Below are 25,705 nucleotides of genomic sequence, written 5' to 3'. Positions count from 1 at the left end.
TTTTTCAAACCCACAGATCATGAATATTTCAGTCAATGAAATCCCAAAGCTTCAATAAAGAACAAGAAGAAACGGACAATGTGAAATTTTAAGGATGCACTTATAAATCAGTCCTGGCTTAATCGAGCTATGCCCGAAATTCAATCTGAATCGAATAACTGATGGGAACACGTCCTCCTCCTCCTCCACACTAGGTGGTGACATGTGTCTTGTCAGCAGGTTAATACGGCCCCCTGTCCGGTTGACCTATTACGTCATATAATGAAGAACTGGAGTCATTCATGTGATACACCGGAATTTCAAACATCAACAAGATGGATAATAGTACAGTTTTTTTTTTATTCTTGCACATAATGTGCGTGTTACTCACGGTGCAGATAAAATGGCGCCGTCCCTCAGGTGGTTCTTCTACCAGCATCTTTTTTTGACCTTCTTCTTCTGCTACAGGCTTTCTTGGATGTTGTGTTCACACGTGTCGTCCAGCTAAAGTCTGATTAAGGCGTATACATGGCGGAGAAAAATCCAATTGGATTCCAAAGGAGAAATCCTGATTATAGTCGGAGTAACGTGTTTAAATGCACTTAAGTTGTCCAGTTAAAGTCTGATTAAATTTTTTTTATTTTTTTATTTTTTGCATGTGCATGTTAACATACTGAATGACTTGAATTAATGGTTTCTGGTTATTTTTGAGGCAAGATGAGAAGCTTAATTACCTCATGTGATGTCACATTGTCCTTTTGCACTAATTCTGAAACTAAAAGAAACAGCCAGTTTGCTGGAGGACTGACTGGAGGATCCTTTAAAAGCAAACTGGTTTTGAAACTGGATATGGTCCCATATTTACAGGAAAAACATGTTAGCGTCCTCATACGACATTCAGCTTAAAAAAAGGAGAAAAAAAGAAAAAAAGACAACTCCAAACCACTCCTCACACAGAGTTTGAAACAAAGCCAGAGACCACTGCAAGACTATAGCCCATCTGTCAAATATCAGCATGGAGCCAAGGAGGTCATCTGGCCCTGGAGATAAAGGTGGGCGTGAGATGTATATGTGTGTGTTCGCCGCTTATAACAGACGCTGTCCATCTCCCTCAACCAACTTGGGCAGACCAGGCATCTCTCGTCCACATTCCTCAGATTATGCAGGGCCATCCCAGACGAGCGTAGGCAAGCCTGGACCCACCTGGGCAGACCCTGGTAAATTCCACTCATGCTCGGAGACCCACCGGGATAAGAAAAGCCGGGAAGAAGTGGGGGCATATTTAGGAATCTCTGAAAGCGCGTTTAATTCTACTGAGCTCTGCGAGTGTTTACGAGGAGTCATGAGACTTCACTCTGCGTGAAGTGAATGGCCGCTAGCTGGCAGACACCCCCTCTGGGTCTTTGCTGTGGGTAACGTCCACGCCGTACCCACCCACCCGCCCACCAACCCAGCCCCCACCTCTGCTCTCGCTATTGTGTTTGCTTGGCGCTGATGTTAGCGGAGAGAGGGGCTCGGGTGGGGGGAGGGAAGGGTAGGGCTATCGACACCAGGGCCATTGTTTCTCAGCGACCCCCATTCAGGGTCATTTAGCATGTGACACCTCGAGGGGCACAGCGCATTACTAATGCCACAGACGAGAAACAAATGTGCCAACTCCCCAACACCCTGACCTGAGCCGGCATGATGGCCGATATGAAACACTGTAGCAAGTTGGAGAGGAAATGAGTGAGAGGCGGAGATATTAGGAACAAGAGAGCAGCAGCAGCAGCAGAAGAAGAAACACACATGTAGAGAGCAGGCTGAGGAAAAACACCATCGTGAGGCAGACAAGATGGTTGGAGGAGCTTATCTACATACCCGAGGAGGGTGTGTCAACGAACGAGTATGTGCGATCTATGTAAGTGTGTGCTCAATGTAAGTGATTGGCATGTCGGCCGCCCACAGCCACGGGCATTCCTGCCAGAGAATCGACATGAGAACACAAGAAAAGAGCCACTGGGGTGGGGAAAGGGAGGAAGGGAGGGAGGGGGGGCTGTAAACAGGATGAAAAAAGCCGCTTAAAGAGTGTTTATCACAGCTGGGTTCGTCCTAAATGCTAGAGTTGGAGATGATTGGAGAAACAATTACAGACAGGTGACTGAAAGAATGGCGTGAGTGCAGGGCGATGGGCACAAACATTCCTGGTAGACAGAGCAAGAAAGACGAGTCTGTATAACCTGTAATTCTCATTATATTATTGTTATTAGAGCTTTTTTTTTGAGCTGCACATCATTATACTGTGATGCTTACAGACAGCAGAGTAGCACTGGTTGCCTCTTGTAAGTATCTGTTTTGTAATTTGTGGCGAGGTCTTTCGGTGTCGGAGCAGAACCTACAGTCTCACCGTGGGTTGCCTTTCTCAGCAGGATTTTTGAGTCATTTCCTGTTAGCAAATACTTTTTTTTTGTGGCAACTGGGGCAGTGAAAAGTAACAAATTCAGCCAGCCAAGAGTTATGCAAATGTGAAAGCTAACATTGTGTCAGTCGTGACAAGGCGCACAGGAGCGTTTTCAAGTTCTCAGAAGATAATAACTAACGCTTGGAGGTGCGAATAGACCTTAAAGCTACCGTGTGAGATGCTGGCAATTTTGCCACCGATGGCAAAATTGTGCAATTTTGGCAAGAGGAAACAACACAAGAATCATGACAAAAAGAAGTCACATACAGGAACTGTGAAACCGCATGAAGGTCTAGCAACCTCAATATTTGTAGGAGTCTCTGTTATGAACCACTCTGTAGACAAAAAAAAAGCAAATTTCTTTTTCTTTTTCCCCCCAGATACGTAATGCTGTACTGGAACTTTCTGTAACAGATCATTTCTTCCACTCCCTGTTCCTGAAGCCGTTGGTGCCTATGCGTGCCTTAGATCTGCCATCCTATATATGAAGACTGTAAACCGTTTGTATTCAAACGGGAACAAATGACACGGTGTGTCACTTTGGCATGTCCATAATGCGTTCACGTCAACCCCGAGGCAAACCGCACAAGGTGGCAGTACTTGAAATGAGACAAGAAAGTATGACCTCCCCAGTTGGGAAACATCACCCAGCAGATCCTATCTATGAACAGGTTCACTTACAGCAGCAACAACAACAGAATGAGGGAGAGAGAGCTAAGAAGAGTCAAACACAGTCGTGGTTTTCAATCAAGCTTTTAATGAAAAGATCATAAAATAACAGTTTATTTTTTTTCCTCACTGCTGTACATTAAGACTGCAAGGTTGTGAGTGCTGAGGTCAGCTGTATTACACTTTTATGACACTTTGAGTTTGCGAGCCCCGCCGCTATGCGCGGTGGCGGCTCTGACCTGAATACGAGCTCTCTGAGGAGTGGAGATAAAGAGAGCCCAGCCTGGGTGCTGCCAAAAGCCACAAAAAGGGGGTCAGAGGATCTCACCTTAAATACTGGTGTGCGCATGTTAGGTGGTGTTTGAAGTCTAGACGCTGGCATGTGCGTTAGTGGAGGTCGACGCGCATGCATGTCGGCCAAAAGTGCACCTGGGTGTGTGTGTGTGCACCTTTGCATGTGAAGTGTGTTTGCCAAGGGGAAGGGCTCCTTGTCCTTTAATTATTCATCAGCAAAGACCCTACATATCCATTCCAGAGCCTCTCAGTCCATGGATCCTGATACATTATTGAGAGGTTGTTCCTGAAGAAAACCAGAGAGGAAGCTTGATACACCCACTTCATGGGCAGCTCCACTAATCAACTCTTCAAGTACCATTGTTTTTTTGTTTTTTATTATTTTTTTTTAGCAGCTAATCATGTCTTTCAATGAATGTAGTGCACATCAAGGTGACACCGTGCCTTTATAAATTCATAAACATATGTAAATTAAAAGTTATTAAAACATGCTGCTATAAACTCTATTTAAAAAAAAAAGTAAGGATAATTTGGTTACAGATGGACGGCAAAAAAAAAAAAAACGTATAAATGTAATGGCATGATAGCACATGTCTGTAAACACTGAAAGATTTGAGGTAATTTGGTGTTTTCTGTTTTTGTAAGTCACTACTGCACAATGTCACAGTAAATACAGAAAAAAAAAAGAAAAATGCAGCAGAGAGGAGGATACAGTCCCCCCATGCGCAGTAACGGAGATTACAGAGGGTCAAAGGGCTAAAGCAGGGGTCGGGTGTATCTGAGATAAAGCGAGGGACAATAAAGCTTAGACAGGGTTTAATGGCACTGGAGGCCATTTTAAAACTGGCTTTGGTTTAGTCTGCCGGGGTAAGAAGGACCATCTCGGTCATAACTGGACAGACCAGCCCCCTCTACTACACGTGAACGCCTGCCGAGCGCGGTGGAATTAACAACCGCACAAAATGTAACAATAACACCGAGAAATGTGGAAACTCGAGGACAGTTTCTCGACTGAGCTTCCCGCTTTGTATATGTAATGTATTAAAGCTTCGTTAACACTGCATAATGATATGATATTTTAACAACAACAATGATGAGGTAAGAAGAGAAAGAGTAAAACCGTTGGTTAAAAGCGGAACTGATATGAGAGCGTCCGGGTCGTCCCGGAGCTTTTGAAAAAACATACAAAGTGCACTTAGTAAAGCTATCTCATCCGACGTTTCTAAAAAAAAAAAAAAAAAAAAAAATTAAAAAAATCCTCCAACGTGGAACTAACGGACACTTATAATGCAACTGTGTAAAACAGAACGGCAGAAGGCAAGAAAATGTACTAATGGTGGAGAGGTGAGCACTACTACTGTGGATTATGTGCGTGTTTCTGCTGTGTGAATGTTTTTTTTCTTTCTTTTTTTCTTTCATGTCAGCAGCGTGGCAACACCCAGGGAGAGCAAGCTGGAAACGATACAGTAGCCTCCGCTCTGCACAGGCAGCGACCGCGTCCTGCCTGTGTCCACAGACACACAAACACACACACACGGAGGGGTTAAAGTTCACCTCCCCCCGGTGTGCAGTCATTCAGTGAGAACTCAAGTACATATGGGCTAAAAATAAAAATAAAAAATAAAAATACACCCATTGTGAATGACATGAAATTAAAAACCATACAGACTGCCAGGTGTAACTGAGAAGATAATAAATGCCATAGACCATTTTCATTGAGGTGGAAAAAATAAAAAATCAGTTTTCCCACGGAAAAAAACTTCACAGATTGTGGTTAATGGCTATGTTTTGTGTCTCATTTTTGATTCTCAGCTTGAAATCCTCAAAACAAAAATAAAACTAAAATAAAAAAGGGGTTCCTGCCGCCACCTCGGTCTCACACACTGAGAAAATTCTTTGAAGAGGTGAGGGCAGGCCCGGAAATAAATACATTCATCACTGACAATAGACATTTAATAAAAAAAAAAAAGAAAAAAAAAAATAAGAGAAAAGAACACTGTCAATAAGTGTTTGCACCAACTTTGTTTGAGGCTCGGCCAACCAGAGGTTTGTTCCGCTTTTACCCACAGAACACAAGCAGCTAAAAAAAAAAAAAAAAAAAAAAAAAAAAAAAAATCGTAAAAGCAGAAAAACGACAATAACATTCACAGTTAAGACTACCAGATCAGCCTGTTTACATGCAGTGAACAAATTAAAGCTACATTCTCCAGATAGGTTTCAAGGACCGCCAGCATAAGAGATGCACCACGTTTGACAACTTAAAAAAAAAAAACAACCCAAACCATTCAAGCATCACCCACCCACTCCTACATATGAAGAGACCCAAGCAGCAGAGGTAGTCCTCAAGTGCGTTTGGGTAAACACAGAGACACAACATTGAGCTAAAGACCCTGACTAACAATGCCTTTTGATTAATATGTCAAGGACGCACCACCCGTCCCCCTCCCCTCTTGCTGTCGTCCCGTCAGAAGACAGGCCAGAGGGCAGGGGGGAATGGGGCGCAGGGTCACCCCCAAAGCCAGCTGGCAGGGAAAGGGAAAGAGGTTTTTTGGGGGGTAGGGGGGTGGGGGGGTGGGGGGTGCCCCTGAGCCACACACCCTCCCTTAAATGAATGCAGTAGTTCACCCCATGTTTAATGCTATGCTTTCGTTTTGGCAGCAACCTCTGTGGAAAAGCATCTTTAACAAAAAACAAAAAAACAACAACAAACACACACAAAACCACCTCTCTGACTGACCGAGCCCCGACTGAGGTCTGTAAAACTGTAAAAGTTCATGTAAACAATGTGATAAATACATATGTTTCTTTTTAGAGCCACACATGGTTCCATAATCATTCAAATGTGCTTTGGTTTAAAAAATAGTTTGTGGATTTGGGTATGAGCTTCTTCTTTTTATTTTTTTTTTTTAATTTTATTTTTTTATTATTCTTTTCTTCTTAGTTCTTTGTACAACTTTGCAACTATTTCTGAACATACTGTGTTACGAACTAAAAATGTAGACTTGTTTCGAGCTGCCTCGCCTTTGTCAAGGCTTTTTGTGTTAGTTGAAAAAGTACCCCCCTGTTCGTCTTAAATATGAAACTAGTGTTTTGCTTTTCCCATGATTAAAATACAGAGAAATTGATACAATGCTATATCTTACAAATGTAGCTGAGAGTCTGCATTCACAGATGCAGAACAATCCCTGAAGTATCTGAATAGTAGTAGTAGTAGTACTAGTAGTAGTAGTAATAGTAGTAGTAGTAGTATGGTCACAGTTTGGAGTTTGTAGTTTTTCTTTCTTCGTTATGTCAAATAAGCAAGCATTCAAATGAAGCTGCAAAACCTTTTGCAGAGATGGCTAGAGATCTTGCTGTACAAAAACACCTTTTGCATTACAGACTTTACGCTGTGCTGCAGTAAGTGCTGACAAGTACAATATCGTTTGAAGGCAATGCACTGGGACTCCCTCTTTAACTGGAAGAGGTCACAAGCCACAATGTATCAGGCGATAAATAAGATATTTGTGGGTGGGGAGTGTGAGATTTAAAAAAAAAAAAAAAAAAAAAAAAAAAAAAAAAAAAAAAGTCAGATGTACCATGCAATCACTAAAACAGCAACTGCTTAACAGCAAGACACCAACATCCAACATAACAAAGTAACAACTCTGGGGAGTTCCAGGACGCAGGTACCTTATAACGGTAGTGAAGTTTGTGTAACTGTAGCTGCATCCCTAGGAGAACAAACATTTCACAGACCATAACATGAGGATGAACGAGGAATTACAAAAAAAAAAAATATTAAAGAGACAGTTAAAACAACTTAAAGAGGAATGCCTATACCAAAAACTTGTATTGAAGGTTCATGCTCTGCAGTGAAACTGTTTCGAGTAGATACACTGGACAGGTTTCAGTGAAACCTACAGACAACAGAGGGGCCCATTCCCAAATGATGGTCGCTTATGACGAGTAAAGTTTAAAATAGTTTATAATAATTTAAAATAATTTTGTGTGATAGAATAGGATACAATCAGAAACATAAGGATGCTGCAGGAGACCAAAGAGTTGTCCAGCTGTCCAGTGCATCTCTGCTACTCCCTTCTTATTACAAGCTTTCACAAGTCTGGCTCAAAAACAAAATTTAAAATAAAATAATAATAATAAAAAAAAAAAACAACTAACAAGCAACTTGAACTTCACATTAAAAATCTGATTATAATTCCTATCTTTTTTTTCTTTTTCTTTTTTTTTTTGGTCTGAACAGAACACGTAAAATGTCATCAAGTCCTGTTTTTAAAGTCAGGGAATATAAAGTGATAAGGACTCTGGATACAAATGAAAAGAAACAACAACAACATCAAAAAAAACAAAACAAAAAAAAAAACTTCACCAGTTTCGTCAGGTGGTAAAGTTTACATTATACCGGCCCACCAATCAGCACAAGCTTTCCTTGCAAACCACGAGAAACCTTCGTGACGCTCAAGAGTCATTGGCCAAAGCTCCATCGAAAGAGTGGATCTCTTTGTCAGGACTTAGAATATAATTCATCATTTGTTTTATACAGGAAAAAAAAAAAGAAAAAAAGAGAATCAACAGTGAAATAATTTAGTATGCTATATATCATAAGTACATCTTTTTAAAACTTTGGTTATGAACTTGTCTAGCAATGTTTGTTAGTTAGCTCTGTTCTCCTCCACATTCATAAGATCTTTGGAACACTCTACATCTAAACTAACCAACTAACCACTACTTGCTCCAGGCAGGAAGCTACAGTACTCCTTGAAGAGGGGGCCACAATGAGCTGGGCTCCCAAAAGCTATTTTTTGACAAGTACAAACAACAGCTAAAAACAATAATAGTTGTGTAAAATCTATGAGCATTAAAAACCTGTGTTGAGAGATGGGCAGGTTAAAGCATTAGGTGAAAAGTTATCATAATCTACACACTTTTTACAATTAATTACATAGGAACTAATCAACATAGAGTTTGTAAGAGTAATCAGAGGTAGCGAGGTCACAAGCCTATATAAATAGACTTTTCTTTTTTTTTTTTTCTGAGGGGAGGAAAGCTATACAGACAAAAAAATAAACGTACCCACTGAACACGGAGCTCAGTCTAAAAACACCCTCTCTCCTTATCCCAAGTCGAACCGACCCCACCCGTCCACCCGTCTACCCTCCCCCCGAACCCAAATCTCCCCCCCTTCCCTCCCCCGAACCCAAATCCCCTCCCCTACACAAGAAAAAAACCCAAGACCTTCCAGTTTAAACATTCACTGAAACATTACAAGTTCTTTAAAGTTAAACAAGTACCTCGAGGGGTTCATCTTTCCGACCAGGATACATTCCCCGGAGCACTAGCAGGCAAAACTGAGAACAATAAAAATCTTCTCTACACAAACAGCCCGTAGAGAGAACTTTGAGCGTTTGTCGTCTGTTGTACAATGTCCTCCCAACACGAACCTTCTTTCAGGACTTTCAGTTAAAGCATGGAGATGGTCCCAAACACAGTTACCCCTCCTCTTACATACAGATACCATCACCAACGACGAAGGACATAAAGCTGTCAAGGTAAAAATAATATTTCTGCTGAATTATTGCCAGTATTGTTTGTATGTTTTTGTTTGTTTGTTTTTTTTGGTCAAAATAGCACTGGAGTAGAGAGGGGACTCTTGAGTTAATCTGTTTGAGGAACAATCTGAAAAACTCAATCCTCAAAAGGTAGTAGAGAGGAAGGCTGCTGAGGGGTATGAGGTGAGGGGGCTTGACATTACATCGCTGCCCACATTCACATTTATCAGACCAGAAGTCGTGCCACTCGGTCATGGCTTCGTGACTTTGGCGAGAGACAGGAGTAAATTGTCCCTCTAGAACTCCTGAGAGGTGAACAGACGCCATTTGACATAAATGATGACTTGATCCTTGCATCGACAAGATCCCACCATCACCAAGAGCGCACTGTGGCTAACAGCTACATTATTCACTGCGCCAGGGCATCATAAACTGGAAATAATATGCAGAGCTGTGTGTTTGCTTGTTTCTTTTTGTTTTTTTTCTTGTGTGAATGTGTGCATTTCTTTGCTTTTGAGGTGGGGGGGAAAAAAAAGTAGAGAAATGTTTTTACTATTCCCAGAGTTCTTTGGCTTGATGCATTTCTAAGAGGGTGAGGTGTGCATTCTCAGGTGACTGATGAGGTTGCGCTGCTGGGTAAACTTCCCTCCACATAGCTGGCATTCATAGGGCTTCTCTCCAGAGTGGACACGCATGTGCTCTGTCAGACGGTACTGGCGTGTGAAGCGCATGCCGCACTCTTCGCATGCAAATGGCTTGAGGCCTAGGTGGCTGCGCATGTGGCGTGTCATGGTGCCCCTCTGGGTGAACATTTTGCCACAGATGTTGCAGGGGAAGGGCCTGGTCAGCCAGTGGCTCTTTTCGTGCTGTCTCAGCGTTGCCGGGTCTTTGTAGCTCTTACTGCAGACTGTACACTTGAACGGACGAGTTTCAGAGCCAAAGGTGGAAGGACCTACGGGTGCAGAGAGGTCCTCCGCCTCCTCCTCGTCTTCCTCTTTCACAAAGGTTCCTCCCTCCTCTTTGATATAGAGCTCGTCCTCGGTGTGTGTCTCCACGTGAGCGTTGAGCTGTTCAGAGCTGGGGAAGCCCTTACCACAGGGAATGCACACGTAGAGGTTGTCTCCAAACGCTGGCTCGAATCCTTCCTGCCGGTACACGTAGTTGGCGCTGTGTTGTCCCCCTCCCGTTCCTCCTCCTCCTCCGCCCCCTGCACTCTCCCCATCACTTTGACCACTTTCGTCGCTGTGATCCTGACCGTTCTCTCCTCCTTCTTCCTCATCTTTACATGGGAAGGACTGGTCGGATGCAAAGCTGCTACCACTGCCTCCTCCAATCCCAGAAGAACGGCCGTCTTTCGGACCCACAATCACGCCATTAACCAGGGGCCTGTCGTGATCTTCAGACTTCAACCCTAACGCGTCTTTCTTGGGCCACTCATTTTTGCGAGCACCCTGCCGGGATTTTTTCTGGGGTGGTGGGCCGTCAGGCTGGTTCAGGGTTTCCTCTGAGATTTTGGAAGAGGAATTATGCTCCGTGGTCTCTGAGACACAGGTGTCTGTTCCCGGTAGTGTTGTAGAGGAGTCATCCAGTGAGGCACTGTTGGTTGTGGATACTGAGGCAGATTGAGGGGATTCTTGGGAGTTGCTGTGCGGGCTGAGGGCATCAATGCCCGCAGAGGGAGGACTCTTCTTGGACAGGTCTAACCCAAGGTCTGGCTCCCCAGCACTTGCTCCACTACTTAGGTTACCATTACTACTGCCATTGCCCCCGTTCCCATTCTTCGCAGAGCTGCCGACAAATGTCTCGTCGTCTGAGAGCTTGTCCCGAAGGCCTTCATCTGGCTGTGGTTGGTCGGCATCGGAAGGGGTTGGAGGATAGTGGTTGTTGGAACCAGCGGGGGTAGAGGAGGAGAGGCGCTGGTTGTTGAGGCGTAAGCGGCTTTGGGGACCTGGAGTGGAGGGTTTACCTGGCAGGGGTTTCCCACTACTGCGCTTGAGCTTCTTTCTGCACAGAGCAGCGAGGTCATGGAGCTGGAGGTAGCTGGCTGCGGTTAAGAGGGCACTGAAGTTCTGCTCACTGCTCTGGTCAGATGAGGACATGAGCTTCCCAGTGTAGATGAAGTCCAGAACTTGTCTGAATACAGAGGGGTTTACCATCTCTGTGTCGAGGTTAATGAGGTTATCGTGGAGGACCAAAGATTTGAAGTAGATGCTGCTTGCCGCAAGAATGTTCTTGTGGGCACGGAACAGCGCATTCTCCACCACGATGATAACATCACACAGGAAGCCTTTGGCTCTCTGCTGGTTAAGTTGCAGCAGCAGTTGTTTGGCATGATTTGGCAGTTCCATTTCCTCCTTCCTTCTTTCCTTCTCTCTCACTCTCTCTTCCTACACGAGCACCACCTAAAGCTGAAAGGGAAAAAAAAAAGGAAAAAATGGTCGTCAGCATTACGTGATTAAAAATGTAACTAGTATTAGACAAACTACAGTGTGTACTCACAATAAAGGAATAGTTAAGAGTAAAGAAGATTAGTGGTCTCAAGTGTATGGACACTAGAGTCGACAATATACAGGAAAAAGTAAAAATGCTGACCTAGCAATGTTTTTTTAAACGAAGAATGCAAATCTTTAGCAGCAAAATACAATTCTTGAGAGTTATTTTATCAAAGGCAGTACATTTTTATGAAAAACTGGTCACATTTACATGTACAGTGTTTACATGGGGACACACAACAATTACAATTATGACCACCCCCCGTTTGAAAGAATGTCAAGTTTTTAGGTCTCACAGGGAAATTGGTAAACCGCACTTGTGCATGATTTAGACTAGTACGCAGGGCTACGCAAGGACCTTAACCACTGCCTTTTTGAGACATTTATATCTGTGCGCTCGTCAGTCCGTTGCTCTTTGACAACTCCACCCAAACGCTAGTCGGGGCTATGTCTTTTTTGCATTTTTGTTTCTACTTCCTGCTTCACTTTCAACAATGGCTGAAACTTTTGCTGAAATTTCAACTTAAATTTCGCTGAACGCTAGTCACACAAATTTCCCCAAACTTCAGTTTACCTTACAGATTCATTATTGATTCTTTACCGATCAATTAAAAAAAAAAAAAAAAAAAAAACGCAGAGAAGTAGAAGCATTTGGAAATACTAAAACGGAAACACGCAACACCCAGGCAGACCAATCACAGCTCTTGCCCTCTGCGTCACGTAGTTATATTTCTGCAGGGTGCAGGGTCTGGGTTAATGCAGGAACCTCGGCGTCAATTTAGCGCAGTAGTATAAATTACGCTTTAGTAATCACACGGCACTTTAGAAACTGGAGACCGCTCCCTCCCTCTCATCTTCCTTTTTAAACAAATTGCAACCCCACATGGCTCAAGTTCTAACTGTACGCACTGCCAATGTTCTGGCACAAAAGCCACAGGGGCGGAGAAGAAGAAAGGGTAAAGTAACTACTTTTCTAAGGTGCCTCCTCTCAGCTTCTCCTCCCTATCTCACTGGAGCAACTCTAGTTTCGATGGGGTGCCCTCTTTGGAGTCTCGGCTTGTTCCCGTCTCCATTAGGTCATGGTAATGTCAGCCCTGCCCCATTGTCTTGGGGTGGGGGTCTGTGGCACAGAAAGGCCGCGGGGAGAGATTAGGTGACACCTGAGCAGGTAAAACTACACAGGAACCTGGGCAGAACAGGAGGGGGAGGGTGTGGCTCAAAGACAAGGACAGCACCACTTGATCCCACGGAGAGGCCCTCATTTATGGAATTAGGACAGGTGAATCTCATTCACTGCTAAACTACACGCCGATGACCTACTACTTATAGCAGCACACTAGTGCGACACAGAAAAATTTGTTAAAGAAATAAATAAAACAATGAAAGCAGAGATTTGGAGCAGAAGTAGTTTCCTTTGGTAGTGGCAGCGGGGTCCGTTGCTCATGCTCAACACGTTCTTACGTCTGCGGGCATGCTGGGAAAATGGACACACTTCTTTAATGCCCCCGACCACAGCAGGGTATACCGCATTACAAGGGATTATGCTGTAATGCAGAGAAATGCTTGACTAAAGCCGTAAATACATGTGAAAATGTGCCATTTTAACCCTGTGCCAACCGAAAACTGAAAATCCTTGTTAATAAAACGCAGCGAGGAGGAAGGGAAAGCGTTTCTAAACTGACAGAAAGTACCAAGCCGTCTTATTTCAAACACCTTTGAATGAAAACAACAGCGAGCAACCACTGGATAAAGATAAATCAGCTTGGACAAATTAGGCTCATACTTCATGAATGCATTAGAAGGTCCAACACCTACACTACACAGACTATAGAGAAAATAAACCACTAAAGAGGGAGACGTTAAGGATGGCAATGACAACACACTGTGCTTAAAGAAAAAAAAAGGGAAAAGACAGTCAGTTCGAGGCGATACTGAACATCAAACAAGAACAAGCAGGTATGACTGGTTGGTGTATCAAAGCCCTGTCAGAGAGAGACTTGCTGATACAATCAGCTGAAATGATCATTACTCTGTGGCCCAGGCCTGGGCTTGCCCCCTCTGCTTTGACACCTCTACTCGTGGTCTTCCTCCCATCCCCCATTTTTTTTTTCTTTCCCCCCTCCTGCACACCTCTCCTCTCGATTCTCTTCATCTTCCAACCCTCACCAGCCTCTCGCCGGGCACGCAGACACATCCCAGGAACAGTTTCGCTGTCCCCAATGTGAATCATAATGAGCTCTTCTGGAATGCATAACCCAGATCTGTTAATCGCGGAACATGCTTCAGGGGTCTAATGCACTCAACCCTGCAGGCGGTAATGGAGAAGAGGGCTGCTAGAGAAAGAAGGGCCTCTGCTACGATGCCAGCCAGGAAGCCATATATCATTCAAGTCTCTCTCTTAACATACACACACACCTCTGCAGGCTTTACGGGGGGATTCAAGAGGCTTTTCCAGCAGACCAACATAAAAGGGGGCTGGGCTCACAGTAGAGAAGCCAGCTCAGGAGGAGAGAGAGAGAGAGAGAGAGAGAGAAAAAAAAGAGCCCTCCCCCTCCTCCTTCTCCTCCTCTCATCCCTCGTTCACCCTCTCCTCCCACCCACCCCCCCAACACCCATGCATCTACCCTCTCTCCCCCTGGCCCCTCCAGTGCTGCGCTGTGCTGTGCCGGCTAGATTCCAGGGAGCTGCTAATGGATTACGGCTGATCTATATGCAGCTAGGGTGGGACATGTGTAGGCCCAGCTCCCCTTCCAACGATGCTGCCCAGGAAAACAGGCGTAATACCATCAGGGGACAGATAGACCAGCAACCATCGTGGCAACTCCCGTCTGCGGGAGCTTGGTATTCGCCGCGCTTTGTAGAAACATTTCCAGTGCTGCACCTACGCCGCTGCAGTTGCGCTTTAAACTCAGTCACAGTGCAACAAAAGTGACCCCACAAGAACAGCAACGACCCCGTTTCTGTGACACGTTCGGCGAGCAGAATTTCCTGTATGGTTGGTCATCTAATTTCAGCGAGCGAGGTTTGCACATGGCACGATAGCTGGTCAGGAGGGCTTGAAAGAGACCAGACTTGCTCTGGCCCAAATATGGCACCACATACCAACCACACTCAGCTTGGCTAGGGCAGTAACAGACCAGGGTAGATGGTGCCCTTCAAGCACAGGCAAAGGATCAGCTTACCTTGTCTGCAGTGTTAACCTTTTCAAAAAAGAAAAAGAAAAAAAAAAAAACCTTGCGGCTTAATGATAGAGGGGCAACCTTATTTTAAAAGCACAGCACCCTGCTGCCCTGCTGCTTAGCCTCAACCTTGACGTGTTACAGGAGCCTGCTTATGAGGAGATGAGCAGACAGGGATGTTTACACACAACTGACATGATCAGGATAACGTATCCGGGTGTTGATTTGGGACTGTCATCTAGTGAGTGTCAAAGTGCCCCAAGCAATGGATAAATGTCAGTCTCCTCTAAATTAAACCCGTTATACCAGGTCCCTGGATGATCAGGTTTGACTTCATTTGCTGCAGCCCCGTGTTGCATCCTTTACCCGAGGAGTTTATGAATGAGACAGCGAGTTAGTAAACATTTCAGAGTTAGTGTTCACGCAGCGTAGGTGACTTCGAGAGCAGTGGGCCGCGGCAATAATCTCCCGAACAGAGGGTAGAGACCCGAGGGAGAGGGCAGAGGTGAGGCAAAGTCTTGTGGCGCAATAACAAAACACACCCTGCTCCTGTGAAAGGTCGTCCGCCGACAACCAATAGAAGGCAGAGCTGAGCGGGATTTTAAAAACATATTCAAGCCGGGCTTTATTGCGGGGCTTGCTTTCGAATCGATTTCCTCAAACAATAGACAGTAATGACTTTGTAGAACTGTCACCGCCGACTATCACAATCTGCTTGATGGATAGGTAGCAGAGACAGATAGGTAGGAAAGACTGCAGCAGACAAAATGAGAGGCAATCATGTAGAGGAGCAAAAGGCCTCGCTGTGCGTGCACTGAGAAACGGTGCACTTAAACACACACGCACACCCACACACACACATACACAGAGTATGCTGGTGGGCAGAGAGCGTGGGGGAGGGGTTGGGGGGATGGTACAAAGCCAGTTTGAAATACAAACACCCAGCAGCCACCTCTGAGCCATTTCAACATGGCTGACCATGCAGGACTCGCTCGTGGGTACTGCAGTCACCGGCCCATCGGTTGGAGGGCAGCTCACAACACAAGGAGGAGATTAAATAAAACAGCTGGGCTTTTCAGCTAGAATATCTGCTGCACAGGAGAGTGCTACGGACATGCATCTAAATATATTAATCAAGATTTCAGACCAACACCAACAGGTTAATGCTGCAAGATTCAGCAGGGAAGTGGAGAACACGCAGTAAACCTGCGCAGTATGGAAGCGAACGGCTTATTTTTTCCAGTCTATTGCACAGTTGAGGAAAACAAAACACTTATTTCGGATTCTGTCAGAGGTTGATTGATTACACTCAACTGCCCTTACAGGAGTAATGACGTTTTCTTTCATCCTGCTACACTGATGTTGCATATGAGATACTTTGCCTACCTGAGCTTTGTCACAAACAACAAGAACCTCATTTTAAAAACCGTTACACAAAGAAAAGGTTTCAGATATGTGGTTATGGAAGGAATCCAATTAAAGAGGTAAAAAAATCAAAGTACACAGAGTCAGACACAGAAAGAGTCTGATAATATGAATAAAATTACAGTTTAGTCTAAAATCTTTTTTTTTTGTTTTCTCCAACCGAATTTTCGAAATCAAATCCAGTGGCGCAAAGAGAGCAGGGCTTTTCAATGAATCATGATGATAAGTTTTTTTAGAGACCACTGAGGGTGAAGTAATAAGTGAACCCGCTTGCTGTGGCCTTTGCTTTAAAATTTAAAGAAAAAACCTCGCCTATGCTCCAGCCTCCACAGCAAATGGTTGAATGACTCCGACTCAGAGCATTTGCTGAAATTCTGGACACCGATCGAATTCTGAATATAGTGTTCACAGAAAAGCTGCAGCAAAGATGTGTTACTGCAGCACATCTGTTACTTAAAAAAAGAAAAAAAAATGAATATATATTAATGCAAAGTTGCATTGGCAGGATTGTTGAAGAAAACAACTGAACCGCTGGATCCAAAGGGCTGGTGAACAGGTGCATGAGCACAGTGCTGCCTGGCTGAGGGAGAGTTACAGTATCGCTGCCGCAGTCCAGTTAGAACCCTTCCAATTAAGACTAATTTCTGTCAGGCAGTTCAGCCACGTTGCAGACAAACAAGTCCTACCCGGGGTGCAGTGGAATGAAAAGAGACCCGTTCATTTTATCACAGGAGGGGGCCCAGCGGTTGCCATGTACCCCAGATGTGCCAGGGATGTGATGGAAAGGCTCTGCCTCTCCTCCTCTCTGTTTCTCATACATGCACTACATCCAAACCCACAGATTTACATCTGATTGAACTTTTTTTTTTTTTTTTCCTAGACAACTTTCAGATTTCAGCACTGACAGAACAGGACTGTCAACAGGGACTCAAAACCAGAAGAAGAAGAAAGATTTCCTTCATGTGACGGGAGTGTGACAACTAGCGCGTACAACATAACTCAATAACGGAGAATAAAGGGTTTTGTGGTGTATACGTCATCAGAAAACGAATAAAAGGTTGTGTGGTGTATACGTCATCCACAGGTAATCCTGCAAAGATTATTCCTTCACGGTTGCTACCAGCAGTCCTTCTGCATTTATTATGGTATTGTGGGGTGTGGCATTCAGTTGCCTAAACTGGGCCACAAGCCACACCCTTGTACTTAATAGAAGTACACCACTCCTATTTAATTCAATATTATTTATTAGCACGGTGGAACTGGATGTTGTTATCAAAACGGCACAATAACACGTGAAAACAGAAACAGGAAGGCAAAATATAAGATCTGAGTATGAGATTATTAGCCTATTTATTTTGAGTTTATGAAGCTGAAAATGCAGAGCTACAAGCTTTAATCAAATTTGTTTCTCTGTTTTATAATGTTTGGTTGATGCGTAAATACTTGAAGGCACAAGATTATCTATTTACATTTGGAATTTCAAACGTGATTTTCTTATACTTCCTGGTTTGACAGTAATGTTCCTTATCTCAAATTTGAATCAAATAACCATCATAACCAAATCTTTTCTACGGTCTGATTAGTCCAGGTGACTTAAAGCATGAACTATTTAATATTTAAATAATATCACAAGAATTTAATGTCCAAAGACCTAAAATCAGGTGTACGGATTGCAATTTGTTCTTGATGTATTGTTAAATTACTATCTTATTCGGGGTTTTATTGCTAGAAAGGGAGGATAAAAGTTTACATGAGAGATTAGTTTGACTCTTAATCAACCCAAATCTACTCCTCTTTGTCCTGCCGTGGGTTTTTTACGTATGCATGTTCATTTCTGCTCACTGTCGCCCATGCTGCATTGTGTTTTGCGGCCTATAACAGAGTACCCTCTGGAGAAATTAATCGGAACGAACACTTTCACAGACGCCACCGGCAACGCGGTTTAGCATTTGGTGCCCACGCAAACTGTATCCCAGTGAGCCCCCTCGACAAAAGTGAAGTAATCAACCACTCTGCAAACAGCTCAGCCTATGATTGGTCTGATGAAGTGACCTCTGTCTTGGGAGAGCAAACTTGATGAGATAAAAAGTAGCAGAGCCACATGACCTAGTGCCTAATTCTTTGGCTAAAGACGGCATGTTGGGTGAATAGGGACCCTGTACGGCCAAGGTTTAACAGAGCTGCCACCCCTTCCTCCTCCTCCTCCTCCTCCTCCTCCTCTTCTTCTCCTTCCTCCTCCTCCTCCTCCAGCCTTTAAACACTACATAACCTCCTGGCTATCAGCACTACATTCCACATTCTTCTTCTTGAAGAACAACAACAACCCTGCCCTGAGGTGCTTTATCCGCTGAACAAACCAAACTGCCCTCGAACAGGCAGCACAGAACAGCACGGCACACACAGATCTGTACAGCTACAGCAGCCCAGCGCAATCTATAAGTCCTCGTCCAACATGTCAGCAGAACATATAGCCTAAGTAGCCTTCTTACTGCATTGTGCTGCCCACACATGCCACTGTAAGCCATGATCACACCGTACACAGGATACTGTGTGTGTGTGTTAAGAAGGGGAAGGGACAAGCGAGGCCAGCCAACTGGCCGATCATGAGGATCATGAGGCACACATGCTCCAAAGTAGCCTTCAGGCCAGACTTTGTAGTCCACAATAATCAATGAAACTAGTCACACTGATCAGTTGACTTGATTTGGTCATTTTAATGGTCTAAATTAACTCGCTTGACCATTGCTGATAGACCACGCTCACCTGACAACAGCTACGATAGACTGTGATAATAATGTAATTAAATTAAAATAGGAGAGTGGTTAACACATTACCATTTCTGGTCAGTATTTGCCAGCTAAACACCACAGCCCTCAAAGCTAACTGCTGTTACATATGCCGCACTGTCATCATCAAACAGCCAGGAGCCCTGTTCCTGCTTTAGAGGCTTTGCCAAATTTGGCTATGTTTGTCAAGTGTGAAGCATTAGGATGCACCTCGCCCGGACTTGAAAATCCTGTGCTTTTCAACTCGACAGCTGAAAAGCACAGTTCAGCCAAATTTTGGTTCAGCTGGCAAGAGCAGCGCAACACTCCAGCTGCACTTCAGGCTGGGTGTGACTGGCCTAAACAACATCTTGTAATCTTCATATTATAGGCTACAGCGCCCTGTGACTCTGAGCAGGATAAGGCTGTGAAAACAGATGAATTTATCTTTATGCGGCACTAACGCTGAACTTTTCCAAAAAGTCAATAAATAAAAATTTTGCCCTGGATGCATTTAGCCTTAAGAATAAAAAACTGTCAATGTTGTATGATTAAGCTATGAACAAGCAACATGATGTAGCCGAAGAACAGATGTGTCATTTCACATTTTGTACATGGATCTCCCCGTCCCCAAACAAAGGAGGGCATCTGCATTTTGCTGGGACAACAGCTTTTACTTGTTAGTCAAGACCGACATCTTTAACACTGAAACTAAGAGGAACACTATGAGAGAGACCATTATCACACTGTCACGTTTATAGCTTGGATGCAAGTATCTCTCATGTGTCACTTTTCCTAACTGGCACAAATTCATGCAAAGCAGAACTTAAGTGGAGGTGTTTCAACGCAACTAAAAATTGGACATGCAAAAAAAAAACAGCATGTCAAAAGGAAACACACACATTACCAACATTCCTGTGCCTTATTATCGCCGTGCCCCTTGGTACTTTAACAACACTAATCACCTGAGGAGCCGAGCTCCATTCACACCTGGACACATACACATATACACACGCACGCACACACACACACTGAGTGATTAGCAGTCCGAGTCATTTGTGGTCGGCTTGAATTTAATAATCAAACATTCAACGGAGCTGTTTGCTTTTAATCAGAGCAATCACTTACACCCGGAAATTAACGCCAGGCAGCACAGTTCCAATAAAACACAGCGGTTTTGTGTCACAGTGTAACGTTACACCCTCACTGTAGCCGATCACAAAGATGGTCGATGTACAGCACTAGTCCACCTATAGGCTGTGGAGACTATGCATTATATTCATAGAATCCATGTTTAGTAGAAAACGTTTCAAATAAGAGCTGCGTCTATATATTGTCCTGGGTTTATTTGGAAAAGAGCGCAGCGCAGTGTTTTTTTAATTGAGCCTCAACTGGACCCACGGTGGCTTAACCTGTATATAAACAATGCAGATTACAACTCTGAAATCTCTCACGATTATCAGGTGATTGCGCAAAATAGCGTGCGTAAAACCCACTCAATCGGCCCCGCTTCACGAAACACAAAGTGCCACTGAATGATTTGGGGAAAAAAAAAGTCTGTAACACTGACAGCGATCGATTCAAATCAAACCTTTAGATCACCGCCGCACATCTCTGCAAACAATTCACTCAACATGTCGGGTTAGAAAACAGAAAACGACGCGGAGTGGAGTGAGCGTTTCTCTAAAGCGCAGCGACGAGTCGTTCGTGGATCCTTTCCGTCGATGTGATGTGCTTTGCCAGCCTGGTAATTATTTGGTACACGCTCGTCCTTTGGGGCATCTCTGGTGAGCTAGCGACGCCGAGAAAGACGCCACAGCGCTCGCAAATAGTTTATTTTGCGGTTTCGAGCAGGGCCCCTGAGAAGCCCGAGCAAACGTTGCGGGATTTCTCGGCTTGCCAAGCAAGCTGGTAGATCCAGAATAGGCACCAGCGGAGCCCCTTTTTTGTTGGCACGCCGTGGAAAAAACACCACCGTATCGCCGAAAAGCCCTACGATTCCTGCAGCAGCCGGAGGGGAACAAACCGATCAAAATACCCTCGTCACCCATTTAGAGTCCACCTTAACGAAAAACAATTTCTTTTAAATACCTTATTACATCGGTAGGATCGTTCTCAAGCGTTCTTTACCATCCTCTTGCTCATCTCACAGCCTTCGGGACGCCATGTTGCAAGCTTATGACGTTAGGCTTCCTCACCCCTGACCCACATTTGAATAGGAACCAGCCCAGAGTGCAGCGGAGAAAACATCCCACAGTGGGAGGGTTGGCCACTTTCACAAACCAGGACCCCTGGCAACTTTACCTGCAAGATGGCAGAGAGGGAGAACGAGAAAGACCGAGGGAGGTGTTTGCTGTGTTCAAATAGTGGTTTAGGCCTTGTAAATGTAACAGCACGCCTAAAGCCACGGCTGACTGCAGGTCTGCGCGCAGAATATGTCTGATCTGTCAGTTTATTTTGTGACTTATTAGGGCTTTCCAATTACTCGAACATTTTTTTTAGAGACAAGCCGACATTTTTCTGTTCCAGATTCACTCAAATGCATTAAAACTAGAGACCGCAGAGCTCGAATTGAAGTAAAAATGTGCATAGTTGATTTTTGCCTTAATACTAGTTTGATGAGATCATTTTAATTGATCCAGTATGGCTATAAAAAATTACTGGCCTGATTTATATTATGTATTTTGCCATTTTTTGTAGTGTATACGGTTTTCTGCATTTTTTGCAGTGCACTATATGTTTCTCTGCAGGCTCAGGGGTTCACTTGTGAACTGTTCCATTTCAGCATGTGATGCATGTAATGTACCAGCTGCAATCAACACAGAAAACATCATCAGCCTTGTTCTTCATTTTTATCAGTTGGAGTTTGCAGTTCGAGGCTTCAAGTCTCAGTATCCCAAGATTAATCATATGAGTTTAATTACTTTTTTTATGTATTTTTATTTTCTAGTTGTAGTTTGCTCGGTGTTAATATGAACATTGTGTAGTCGCCTAAGAGACAGACCTCTTAGGCGACTACAGGTGGCCTTTTGTGCAGGACTATAATGTCAGCTATGCACAGATCGTCTGGTAAACTCTCGACCTGGCCTGATGATTTAGAGGTACAACGATAGAGAGGGAGATGGGGAGAGAGGGAGAGGGCCTAGGTTTAGGAATTGGGCACCAGATGTGCGGAAGTGTGGCGGTACGCATTACGCAGGCTCCTCCTCTTTGCAAAGCCAGATCCCTCGGCCAATAGAAAAATACATAACTAGACCTATTGGTTTCACAAACACACCGTTTATTCAGCCTCTGTTAACGACATTTTGATAATCGCACACGCGCAACCACTGCCCACTGGTTACAAATCACTCAGGTTGATCTGGACACCGTGGAAGCGTAGTGTGCAGCGTTTTACGCTTACGGCTCACATTCCACGGATATCGACGTAATGGCGCTGTGCCAAAGTACTCTCCTGACACTGTGTGGTTGCCGCGGAAACTGCATCCTCTGTGGGGAGGCTGGACACGTCGTGTTGCATAATCGCTGTGGTCGGATGTATTGCATGTATGCAACAGAACAAGAATTCAAAGAACACGGCCATATAGATACAAACCTGCACTACACCTTCCAGTTCATTATGTACGGTGTCGTTCCCTGGATCCATCCAGCAACTCTGGGCTGTGAATAATTAAGATAAAACCCCCGTCATGTGTTTTTCGGCATGAGGTCATACACTGGAACTTGGCTTCATAAGTACTGTGTACATGATGAGGCCTTCAGATAAGTTCTGATCTATTACCTACTCAAGAGGCCTCATGCAGGGGCACAGAGTCTCAAAACTACACACTTGCTTGCCATTTCATTAGGTACAGCAGTGGAAATAAATGCATTCTAATAAACAGTCCTGCACTACACCTCATCTTCATGAAAGTCTGGATTTACTTCAAATAAACGAGGAATTGTACCGTGTCGTGCCTTTTGACGACCCCAGTGTAGTCAGAATGTTAAGCCAAATAACAGGGACACTTTAGTATTTAATTCAATCCGGTCTAACAGCACCGCAACCTGCATCCTCCAAACTGACCATGTAGTTTTATTAGCGCATGTATGAAGGACGATTTAGTGCAAGGCTGCTACATTAGAATGCATTCATTTTCATGATATGATCAATGTAACAGGAAAACTGTTGCTGCTGAAAAGCGAGAGAGAGAAAAGCAGCAAGTGAAAATGGCGAGTATTAACATTAGAAATAAGAAAGAAGAGTTGGCACAGCTGAGTTTCTACTGTCGTTGACGACTTAAACGTTTAATTTATTGAAGTATAAAATGATGCAGAACACGCCACATAATCTGTGTTCATGTACACAGATTTCCACTGACAATTTTCCACTTCATTCACTGTGATGTAAACAGATACATTAAATCGTTAGTGTGTGAGTCTAAGATGAAACATCTTCAAGGAAAAAAGAAGAAAAAAAGAAAAAGGTCTCACCGCTTCCTCAACGTTTGTAAATTGACGTTCTTTCAAAATTATAAAATCTTCAGCAGTATTTGAACGGGATTTGTTTAGCAACTCTGACTTCGACCACTTAGAAATGGTTGCGTTTGAGGTCGAGTTGTCCAGGATGCACGCTGCAAAAGAAAGAGGCAGAATGAAAACGAGGTTATTTGGATCAGCTAGTGTTTCCGTGAAAACAAAAAATACTAGGAAGTAAATCACTTTCAAACAAGAGCCAGCACAAATAAACGCACGAAGCGTACAGTGCAATGCGTGTAATGTCGCAATACATTCGTTTCAACGAGTCCTGAAATGAGGTGGATTTGTAAGGGGATTCAGAATATTATCACACAATGATATACTTGGCACACATAATGCATTTTCTGGGATATAGGGAAGAAAAATCAAAATTAAATTCATTTTCTGTCTGTGTTCAATACCAACTATTACAAACTGCTTCTTCTGATAAAACAACGTGTTGACTCTTCAAACATCCTCCTCCCCTCACCTCCTCCCGCTGCAGGGTCTCCACACTTTGGCGAGCAGCGCCTTTTTGAGCGCAGTGCAGCCCCTGATGTACAGGATGGGGGTAAGGACAGCATTGACACGGGGCAAAATGCGTAGCGGGTCGGTGCCTTCGTTCCTGAAGGTATAGCAGGTCGAGCCAATGAAATTACAAGCCATGATGTGACAGAATATGGGAATCCACGTTCCCAAGAAAAACACAGCCACCACCAGAATGAGGTACACAGATGAGCGCTTGTTGTCTCTCTCCTCAGAGGGCGGCTCCCTCTCCAGCTGGATCCTGGCTATGGTGAACAGTCTGACATTCAGCCCTATCATTATAGTCAGAGTGAGTATGTTCCCGACAAACGTACCCATGCTCGTAATTTGTCTGGCCACCCCAAGCGTGACCAGGTTATGCAGAGCCACTATGAAGAAAGCATAGAGCCAGTAGGCTACAATGATCGCCAGTGTCCTGTTTCGGGTCATGCGCTGGGAGTATTTGAAGGGGGACACTATCGCATGGTACCTGTCAGCCTGTGCGGCCAGGATGGCCAAGAACGACAGTCCTAGAAATGTGTGTACGATGTAAAAGGTTCTCGTGGGGGAGTCAAGGGTGTCCCTTACATTGAGAACACCCACATAATAATAAGACACGCCAGTGCAGATGTCGCTGAGGCAAGTGCTCAGCATGTACATGAAGCGGTTCTCACTGCGCAGCGCCTTGCTCAGCAGTATCGAGAGACACACAGACGCGTTAAGGAAAACGATTGCGCTAGCCAGTAAAATGCCGAAAACAATCAACAAGACATTGCCAACGTTAGTGGGGGGCAGCACAAAAGACAGAGTGTGGCTGATGTTACTCATCGGTGCGGAGAAAAACCCGTGTGCGGCGTTCAGGGCTTCATTGAACTGCAAAGACTGGCCGTAACGCAGCTGCAGCTGGACAGCTGCCTGGGCTGACTTCTGGGCTGATTTATGTAGGGAGCATAGGCAAGCTTACAGGGAGACGTCAGTGACTTTAATTCCCATGGACGACAAGTCCACAAGCCCCTGATGCAAACTGAGAGATCAACAACTCATTAAAGTGACTGCATATGGGCCTAGATGTTATTGTGTAATTTGAATAAATGTATTATCATTATAGCATAAAATTTATTAATGCTTCTCACACATTATTTTAATATAAACCACATTAAGACGGCACTTCAGCTGGAAGCTATCAGAAACATTTATTATATGATACCAGCCTCTGAAACAGTTTGTGTAATTCCAGGGCAAAACCAAGACAAGCCCGCTGTGATCAGTGCTTATGCAATGTGCGCAATGCTTTGCAAAGCTGGGGCTTCAGAGGCACAAAAGAATAAAAACATTGTGTCAGTTTTTTATAAGAGAAACACCTTTTTCCCCGGTAAACCATGGATCTTGTGACTAAACCCATCTCTCCCAGTTATTGTCTCTAAACAGAGCTACCGTTATTTATCGTACTTTTATGTTGTGCATAGTTGTTTTGTTTTGGTCCTTTATCCTTTATCAGAAAAAAACCAAACCAACCTCAACCGTGTTTTATGACAAGAAAGTTCATTCTGTCACGGCCTGGCTCAGGGGAGGGACAAAACATCGAGATCACACGTCCCTTAATGAGTAAAAATCTAATTTATTGATGAAACTTGCATCCAAATCACCAATCGAGAGACACACAGACACGTTAAGGAAAGCGATTGCTCTAGCCAGTTAAATGCCGAAAAGAAGCAACAATATCCTGCCCACGTTAGTGGAGGGCAGCACAAAAGATAACAGGTGACATGGGGCGAAAAGCCATATGCAAGCTGCATATTGCCTCCTTTGGTGCAACACTAGTTGAGTGCTCTCCTGCCAGTACACAGTGAAGCCGGCCATAGAAAAGAGGAAAAAAAAGATGATTACTCCC

The 25,705-nt window shown here is 44.1% G+C and overlaps 2 protein-coding genes and 1 long non-coding RNA gene across 3 annotated transcripts; 1 reads left to right on the top strand and 2 right to left on the bottom strand.

Annotated features, from left to right (window-relative positions):
* Window positions 1-216: 216 nt before the first annotated feature.
* On the top strand, window positions 217-6,358 carry LOC125012732. The gene is made up of 2 exons (XR_007113316.1): window positions 217-1,864; window positions 2,800-6,358. It is a non-coding gene; the product is annotated as an uncharacterized LOC125012732 (long non-coding RNA).
* Window positions 6,359-8,987: 2,629 nt separating this feature from the next.
* hic2 (hypermethylated in cancer 2) lies at window positions 8,988-20,993 on the bottom strand. The gene is made up of 2 exons (XM_047591008.1): window positions 20,884-20,993; window positions 8,988-11,339 (listed from the first exon to the last, which is right to left on the bottom strand). Exon 2 carries the CDS (start codon window positions 11,277-11,279, stop codon window positions 9,516-9,518), a length of 1,764 nt encoding a protein of 587 aa, XP_047446964.1. The 5' UTR covers window positions 11,280-11,339; window positions 20,884-20,993; the 3' UTR covers window positions 8,988-9,515.
* A 1,672-nt stretch (window positions 20,994-22,665) lies between these two features.
* Window positions 22,666-24,691, bottom strand: LOC125012544 (adenosine receptor A2b-like). Its single transcript, XM_047592540.1, has 2 exons — window positions 23,780-24,691; window positions 22,666-23,405 (listed from the first exon to the last, which is right to left on the bottom strand). Exons 1-2 carry the CDS (start codon window positions 24,640-24,642, stop codon window positions 23,363-23,365), a joined length of 906 nt encoding a protein of 301 aa, XP_047448496.1. The 5' UTR covers window positions 24,643-24,691; the 3' UTR covers window positions 22,666-23,362.
* Window positions 24,692-25,705: the final 1,014 nt, after the last annotated feature.

This window comes from Mugil cephalus, chromosome 8 (genome assembly GCF_022458985.1).
Source record: "Mugil cephalus isolate CIBA_MC_2020 chromosome 8, CIBA_Mcephalus_1.1, whole genome shotgun sequence".
Taxonomy (NCBI): Eukaryota; Metazoa; Chordata; class Actinopteri; order Mugiliformes; family Mugilidae; genus Mugil; species Mugil cephalus.
This window is presented reverse-complemented; position numbering and strand designations above follow the sequence as displayed.